Source organism: Oncorhynchus clarkii, chromosome 22 (assembly GCF_045791955.1).
Source record: "Oncorhynchus clarkii lewisi isolate Uvic-CL-2024 chromosome 22, UVic_Ocla_1.0, whole genome shotgun sequence".
NCBI classification, from domain to species: domain Eukaryota; kingdom Metazoa; phylum Chordata; class Actinopteri; order Salmoniformes; family Salmonidae; genus Oncorhynchus; species Oncorhynchus clarkii.
In genome coordinates this window covers 20,858,958-20,867,400 of record NC_092168.1, presented here as the reverse complement: position 1 = coordinate 20,867,400, position 8,443 = coordinate 20,858,958, and the positions used below count along the sequence as shown (strand labels likewise).

Here is an 8,443-nt window from a genome sequence, read left to right as displayed (position 1 = left end):
CACATGCAATTAATTAACTAAATAATGTGTCAATGATGCTCGACTTACCTTTGAATTTCTCGTGATAAACGCACGGCTGACAGAGCGCCTCGGAGAAGCAGACTGCTGCCATATCTCGATTAGCGTTATCAACCTATTATCTGACAAATCGACCTTTATCATCCAGAAAAAAAATAACGTTGCTGTGTGTTAGTGGCCGTGTATCGCTGCGGAAAACATTTGCACTCATTGCCGATCGGAATTATTTTTGTCTGACAAGGGGTGCGTTCAAGATCACGGAGGTATTTTTGAACGGTTCAAGATAAATGAATCGTTGAGATCCAATCCATCAAAACATTCAGCAATGTGAAATAAGGTACATCATGAGAAATGAAAACTAGCAAAAGCAAGTATGCATTGGAAATACAGCACACACACACACAACTAGAAGAACGCTTGATATAATATACATCAGAACAGTAGATATAGCCTACCATTTCAGATCGAACAGCAGCTTTGAAGTTTTGAACCTACCTCTATTGAAGACCAGTCTGCTTTCTGGATGATGTCATCGTAAATCGATGATTTCGCAAGGCGAAAGTGGATGTTTTTATTTCGTCTTATTGTGAATCACCAGAGACTGATCAAAACAGAAATTGACAACTCACGTTTTTGACTGGTTTATTAAATAGTAATCAAAGCCAGACAATGGGTCTTCGATTCTTCATTCAGGACTCAGAAGCAGTCATAATAAAATACAGCTGGCTTATAAAGTTTGTCACAGTTTAACAGTATTTCAAAGTGACACATTTGAACTAAAAAGGGACTAGGTCTTGACATCAATCAGGGAAAAATACATTTAAATAGTTTATTAAGAAAGAATACATCCCCAATACCACAACAGTATTGATATCTTGGATTATAAAAAAAGAAATAATGTGAAGTCTCACACTAGTAAAAGTCTTACTTATCCAACTGGCTTATTATTCTTTTCAATGCTGAAATATACAACAATGTACATATTTTAGGTAAACACCCATATTCTTAATTTCTGAATCCTTTGAAAAGAAGTGCATCTGGAGAAAGACAAAAATATTTATTTTTGGCTGCATTTACACACAGCCCAATTATTATATATTTTTCACAAATTGGTCTTTTGACCAATCAGATCAGCTCTGAAAATGATCGGATGTGATTGGTCAAAAGACCAATTACTGGAAAAGAATATCAGAATTAGGCAGCCTGTGTAAAAGCAGCCTTTGAAGTTATTTTTTATATCGAAAACTTCTCTCTTTCAAGATACGCTCCTTAATTGGAGTCATGTGTTCTATCAAGAATAAACCATCTTCTGCATAATTCTGCTCCCTTTTTTCAACAAACAAAAAAATCAGTTTTAAGTCAGTTGGCTGAGGCAGAGAGGAGATATGTTGCATTAGTTCACTAGACTCCGGAAAGGAACGTATCCCTGTTCGAGAATGAAACCGCATTGAATTGGGTTCTGGTTCACGTTCCATTTCTGACCAGGGAGGTGCAGCTGCTACTGGCGACCACCGGGGGGCAGGTTAAGGTTGACCATGAGCTCGTGAACTGAGGCAAAGATAGTGCACTCACCTAAAAGGAGACAAAAACACATCCAATGTTAGTATAATACCATTAAAAAACATAAATGTTTTTCTTGCTTTCCTAACCAATCAAATCTTATTTCCTGTTCATATTCTATTTTTTGTGTATCGATAATCTCACTGACCCTGTCGTGCGGGGTGCAGCTCATTGAATCGCTTGAGGATGTTGGAGACCATGAGCGCTGCAGCCCCAGAGGAGGAGTGTTGTCTCGGGATGTCTGCCTGCTGGGTCAGGCCCGTGGCCATGTCGTATACGATGGGAACAATGATGTTCACCGGCTCCTGGGGCACCGGCAGCCTCTGGGTCAACTGGAGCTGAGGAGAGAACATGGTTAGCTATACTTTACACAACTTCAGTACACTTCACTGGAATTAAATTGTAAAGCATTAAAACAAATATATGGTAATATAAATCCTCTTTTATAAGACTTACAGTACCAGTCAAACATTTGGACACCTACTCATTCAAGGATTTTTCTTTACTTTGACTATTTTCTACATTGTAGAATAATAGCGAAGACATCAAAACTATGAAATAACACATGCAATCGTGTAACCAAAAAAGTGTTAAACAAATCAAAAAAATGTATTTGATTTTTCAAATTGGCCACCCATTGCCTTGATGACAGCTCTCAACCAGCTTCATGAGGTAGTCACCTGAAATGTATTTCAATTAACAGGAGTAATTTGTGGAATTTCTTTCATTAATGCTTTGAACCAATCAGTTGTGTTCTGACAAGGTAGGGGTGGTATACAGAAGATAGCCCTATTTCCTAAAAGTTACTTCAAGTGCAGCTGCAAAAACCATCAAGCGCTGTGATGAAACTGCCTCTCATGAGGACCACCACAGAAAAGACCCAGAGTTACCTCTGTTGCAGAGGATAAGTTCATTAGAGTTACCAGTCTCAGAAATTGCAGCCCAAATAAATGCTTCAGAGTTTAAGCAACAGACATCTCAACATCAACTGCTCAGAGGAGACTGCGTGAATCAGGCCTTCATGGTCAAATTGCTGCAAAGAAACCACTACTAAAGGACACCAATAAGAAGAAGAGACTTGCCTGGGCAAGAAACATGAGCACTGGACATTAGACCGGTGGAAATCTGTCCTTTGGTCTGAAGAGTTGGGGGTTCTTTGCTGGTGACACGGTCAGTGATTTATTTAGAATTCAAGGCACACTTAACCAGCATGGCTACCACAGCATTCTGCAGCGATACGCCGTCCCATCTGGTTTGCGCTTAGTGGGACTATCATGTGTTTTTCAACAGGACAATGACCCAAAACACACCGTCAGGCTGTGTAAGGGCTATTTGACCAAGGAGAGTGATGAGTGCTGCATGAGATGACCTGGCCTCCAATCATCCAACCTCAACCCAATTGAGATGTTTTGGGATGAGTTGGACCGCATAGTGAAGGTAAAGCAGCCAACAAGTGCTCAGCATATGTGGGAACTCCTTCAAGACTGTTGGAAAAGCATTCCTCATGAAGCTGGTTGAAAGAATGCCAAGCATATACAATGCTGTCATCAAGGCAAAGGGTAACTACTTTGAAGAAACTAAAATCTTAAATATATTTTGATTTGTTGAACACTTTTTGGTTATCACATGATTCCATATGGGTTATTTCATAGTTTTGATGTGTACACTATTATTCAACAATGTAGAAAATAGTCAAAATAAAGAAAAATCCTTGTATGAGTAGGTGTCCAAACTTTTGACTGGTACTGTATGTATGTAACACTTGTCAAAAGGTCAGTACTTACGAAAAAGAGCATCTTGGACTTGAGCACCACCGCAATAGTTCCTGGAGGGGCGATGGGAGGGGCACTGGGGGGGATGGTCAGACAGAACTGGACATTCCATTTCAACTGGGTGGCCTGGTCAGGGAACTGAAGAGGAAAGGATGAAGAGAAGTGAGAGAGACCATCACAACCATAACACATGACTCGTTTCTGCAAACTAAGCGCATGTCGCACGGCACTACTTCACAGGAGCGGCATTTGAACATAATTATTTTTATGTTTTTTGGCAGAAATGCCTTCTGCAACATGAACTTATATATATATATAAATAAATAAATAACACACAGGCAGAAACACAGACAAACATATCGCCTGCCCCTCATTCATAACGGACACAAAGTTATCTATGGAGCAGCACCACCCACCCAGTGACAACCACAGCCAGAGGTAAAGGCCTCACCAGTTCGAGCTTCATGATGCGGACACAGTCCCTGAGGATGTTGGTGGGGGCCCCAAGCAGCTTGGTGAAGGCATTCAACGTGTTGTACTTGAACGGAGGGCCGGCCACCTGAAGAGAAGATGAGGGAGGATAAAGGGACAAAGCGAGGGAAAACGGACATGAAGAGGGGAGACTTGACTTTTTAGTCAAAGCCTGTCACTACACATGTATATTCTTGCACCTTTTCCAGCTTCAGATTCAAATGACCTGCTATGAGGTCAGTTCACCCAGTGTTAATCAGATCCTATTCTGCCAGAGATATGTTGTATTCCAATGCAATGGCTCACTTAGTTGTGTGTTTGTACAGTGCATTGGGAAAGTATTCAGAACCCTCAACTTTTTCCACATTTTGTTACGTTACAGCCTTATTCTAAAATAGATTAAATAAAAACGTTTCCTCATCCATCTACACACTATACCCCATATTTTCATTTAACTAGGCAAGTCAGTTAAGAACAAATTCTTATTTACAATGACGGCCTACCCCGTCCAAACTAGACACTGGGCCAATTGTGCTCCGCCGTATGGAACTCGCCAATCACAGCCATTTGTGATACAGCCTGGAATCGAACCAGGGTCTGTAGTGGTGCCTCTAGCGCACACAATTGTTACTGCTTTCATGTTACAGGGGCGGCATGGTAGCCTAGTGGTTAGAGCGTTGGACTAGTAACCGGAAGGTTGCAAGTTCAAACCCCCGAGCTGACAAGGTACAAAACTGTCTTTCTGCCCCTGAACAGGCACTTAACCCACTTTGAAAATAAGAATTTGTTCTTAACTGACTTGCCTAGTTAAATAAAGGTAATAAAAAAAAAAGTTGCCATTTAGACTCAGCTCTTTTTTTGCCAAATATAATGATCTTTGTTTTTTTAACGAGTTTTCTTCCCGGATCCGGGATGGCTAGTATCAAGAGGTTAATTGAAGGAAGTTCTGTGACATCCAGTTTCTCTCACACACAAGCACTCATTCCTGTTACTCAGCGCTCATTCCTGTTACTTAATTGTTTTTTATTAAAAAAATAAAGATGAAACCACTTTTTCAATTATGTTTGGTCCATCATTTAAACAATTGTTTGATAAATCACATGATAGATTTTTGATCAAATTGAGGTTGGGGTCTCCCTTAAAAATAAAAAAAATGTCACGTATACTCCCCTCTCTGGCCTCTAGGTCACCAGACTGCTGATTATTACGCACACCTGTCACAATCGTCACGCACACCAGTGCTTATTGACACTAACCTGGACTCCTTCACCTCCTTGATTATGCCACTCCCTTAGGTTCCTTCCCCAGGCGTTATTGTTTCAGTTTCCTGTCTGTGTGTTGTTCGTGTTTCTTGTTTTGTATTATGTTTAATTTATTTATTAAATATTCACTCCCTTGCTTCCAGACTCTCAGCGCACATCATTAGTGTTAAAAAAATAAATACATTTTGCCTGCATAAGTTGTGACTTTTTAGCTACAGATATATTTTTTGAAAATGTAACCAATAATTTATTTATGGAAAAACAAAAACAAGTTGGCATGCCTTTTAGTTGATATTTAAACAGTTGTAGGACTTTTGGTAACAGGACTGAGAAAAATGCAACCATCTTCCATTTGGAAAACTCGTTAAAAAAAAAATATATATATATATATATATATATATATATATATTTTTTTTTAAATTGCCCGAGATTGACCATTACACATTTTGAATAGTTAAACATGTGTGTTATTAGACACAGTGCTGAAATAAGACAAATAATTAAGTGGCACCGATTCGGCAAATGGCCCACATATAGAAGAAATGTTACATAACTCTCAATATGATGTTTATTTTATATTGTCTTTAGTAGTGAGCAGAGAATTATGGATAATGTGTAAAACATTCACCATCAAGGCCACCATCAGTATATTTCTAATGTATTGACTTTAGAGCTGGAGCAAGGAGATGTGGTATACATGCGTCTCCCCTCAGGCAGGATGCTCTATGATCATTCTAGTAACCACAACATCTTCAGTGGCTTCCTGCTCTTCCAAATGTAAAGACCACATGGTTCTAAACGATAAATAAGCATAATAAAAAGCCTCACAATTCTCCGTTAAGGGATAGCAGTTCTTACAACAAAATACTGAAAGGTGTTACTTCTTAGCATATTGGTTATTGAATAAGGGTGTGTGCGTGCGTATGCATACGGTCATTTCCATGTAAAAGGACCCATGAGCACCAACGTGACATTTATAGGAGCATATGAAATGTGGTGTCAAATGAAAGCTAAGTCTATATTTTCGCGAAATATGTTTTTCCCAGCCATTTTCCATCTTAAAAATCCATGTTTGATTTCTGGGCACAAACATGGAAAAGGGGTCTTAAACAACATCTACTTGAAAAAGTCTTAAGGTATTAGAAATAATGTTGAAGTAATTTAGTTTTGTGGAAATAATTCTGCTTTCTGTAAGTTTAAGAAATATAGCCTAGTATATTGTCATTCTGTTACCAAAAACCCACATATCTTTAATATATGTTCTCATTTCTCTCCCTCACGAGGGAGGAATCTGAAAGTTAACAGAAGTAACAAATAAAGGTAGACCTACCAATTAATTGTTTTTATTGATACATTTTGTTTATGAATTATTAAGTGACTAAAACTTGTCACTTTCCCACAATGGGAAATCATAGTAGTCACATACCACAGTTGCAGTAGAGCACAGTACAGCAGAGGTAATGTAATATACTTTACTCTAATGGACTGTACAATACTCCATTTTTTTTTTTTTTTTTTTTTTTTTTTTTTACTGTACTCTACATTTCTGAAGTGTACTGTACTCTGCTGTATTTTGATATCCAAACTTGTGAAACATAGATGTCTTTGATTGGTACAGATTTGGTCCATTCTCGACCAACCAGATTTGGTCTTGTTTGGGGGTGGAGCTCATTAAAATAATATGCAATTGAGGATATTATATTTTCTACCTTTGTGTACCTATTCAGGATGCATCACCATGAAGAGAATGACATTCATAATTATGCATTTCTGTATAGTACAGATCAAGGACCGGGTGTTGATCCACTTCACTTACATTAGTTCAATAACTAAAACAGATTTTTTCCAACTCATGGTGTCATATCATAGCTGACACCTCATTATTTCTGCAGTCATCTGTGAATCTTCATTCGGAGTAGTTTTTCTGATTAGTATATTTTGGAAAACGTAGTCACAAAAAACTGAGGAAGATTTTAAAGTAAATCTCTTACTAAAGTTTGCACTGTTCCTCAACAAAAACATGTTTTAGTAAAAATGTCAATTGTTAAAAGTAGACTTCTGTATATAGGTGTATGGCTTGTTAAATTTTGCAATCAATGATTGTTGTTTGGCATACATTTTAAAGTGAAGTAGTGAGTCTCAACGTCACTCTTTTACCGTGGAATTGCCCAACAATAATAATACATGGTTTTTAAATAGCAATCTTAAAGGACCCAAAGATGCTAGTCACTAGTCTAAGTCACTAGTCTAAGTCACTAGTCTTACCCGGGTCTCAAAGAACTTCTCCAAGACCTGTAGCTCCTCCTGTGACCAGGGCCCGGCGTTCTCGGGGGTGACTTTGAGCTGCAAGGTCTGGTAGGTCTTTGGGTTGAGCGCCACACGACACTTCAACACCTCTGTCTTGAACATGATCACACCCGGCTCATTAGAGTTCACGATGGACAGCTGAAGAGAGAGAGGGGGAGAGAGGAGAGAAAAGATGATAACAGAAAAAAATTGACAGACAAAAAAAACTAAAGATAAGTACAAGGGAGAGTTTAGTTCCATAAAGTAACAATGTGGAACAAAGAGGTATGGACTTTTTCAAATGGTCAAATTATAATGGAGTAGGATATTAGCCTCCATCTACTGAGACTTGGGTTGCATATTTTCCCTGTATTTTACAAATGTTCCATCACTTTTGAGATTTATCACTTTCAGTTCATCCACACCGATCGACAAACCATTTCTGTATGGACCTCGCTTTGTGCACAAGGGTATTGTCATGCTGAAACAGGAAAGGCCCCGTTGCCACAGTTGGAAGCACGGAATTGTCTAGAATGTCATTGTATGCTGTAGCGTTAAGATTTCCCTTCACTGGAACTAAGGGGCCTAGCCCGAACCATGAAAAACAGCTCCAGACCATTATGTTTCCTCCACCAAACTTTACAATTGGCGCTATGCATTCGGGAAGGTAGCGTACTCCTGGTATCTGCCAAACCTAGATTTGTCCGTTAGACTGCCTGATGGTTAAGTGTGATTCATCACTCCAGAGAACGCATTTCCACTGCTCCAGAGTCCAATGGTGGCGAGCTTTACACCACTCCAGCCGACGCTTGGTCTTGCGCACGGTGATCTTAGGCTTGCGTGCGGCTGCTCGGCCATGGAAACCCATTTCACGGAGCTCCCGACAAACTTGTGCTGACGTTGCTTCCAGAGGCAGTTTGGAACTAGGACTGAGTGTTGCTACCAAGGATAGGCGATTCTTACGTGCTACGCGCTTCAGCACTCGGCGGTTCCGTTCTGTCAGCTTGTGTGGCCTACCACTTCGCGACTGAGCCGTTGTTGCTCCTAGACATTTCCACTTCACAATAACAGCAC

The 8,443-nt window shown here is 39.5% G+C and overlaps 1 protein-coding gene across 2 annotated transcripts in view; it reads right to left on the bottom strand.

The window, feature by feature from the left end:
* Positions 1-643: 643 nt before the first annotated feature.
* Positions 644-8,443, bottom strand: part of LOC139380563 (mediator of RNA polymerase II transcription subunit 14-like) — a 37,487-nt gene continuing 29,687 nt past the window's right edge. For both annotated transcript variants that reach the window (XM_071123336.1, XM_071123337.1), the window contains 5 exons: positions 7,349-7,528; positions 3,802-3,909; positions 3,363-3,488; positions 1,727-1,916; positions 644-1,590 (listed from right to left, as the gene is read on the bottom strand). In XM_071123336.1, coding sequence (XP_070979437.1) covers positions 1,517-1,590; positions 1,727-1,916; positions 3,363-3,488; positions 3,802-3,909; positions 7,349-7,528 — 678 coding nt within the window. In that variant the 3' untranslated portion in view covers positions 644-1,516. The remainder of the gene's footprint in view (positions 1,591-1,726; positions 1,917-3,362; positions 3,489-3,801; positions 3,910-7,348; positions 7,529-8,443) is intronic.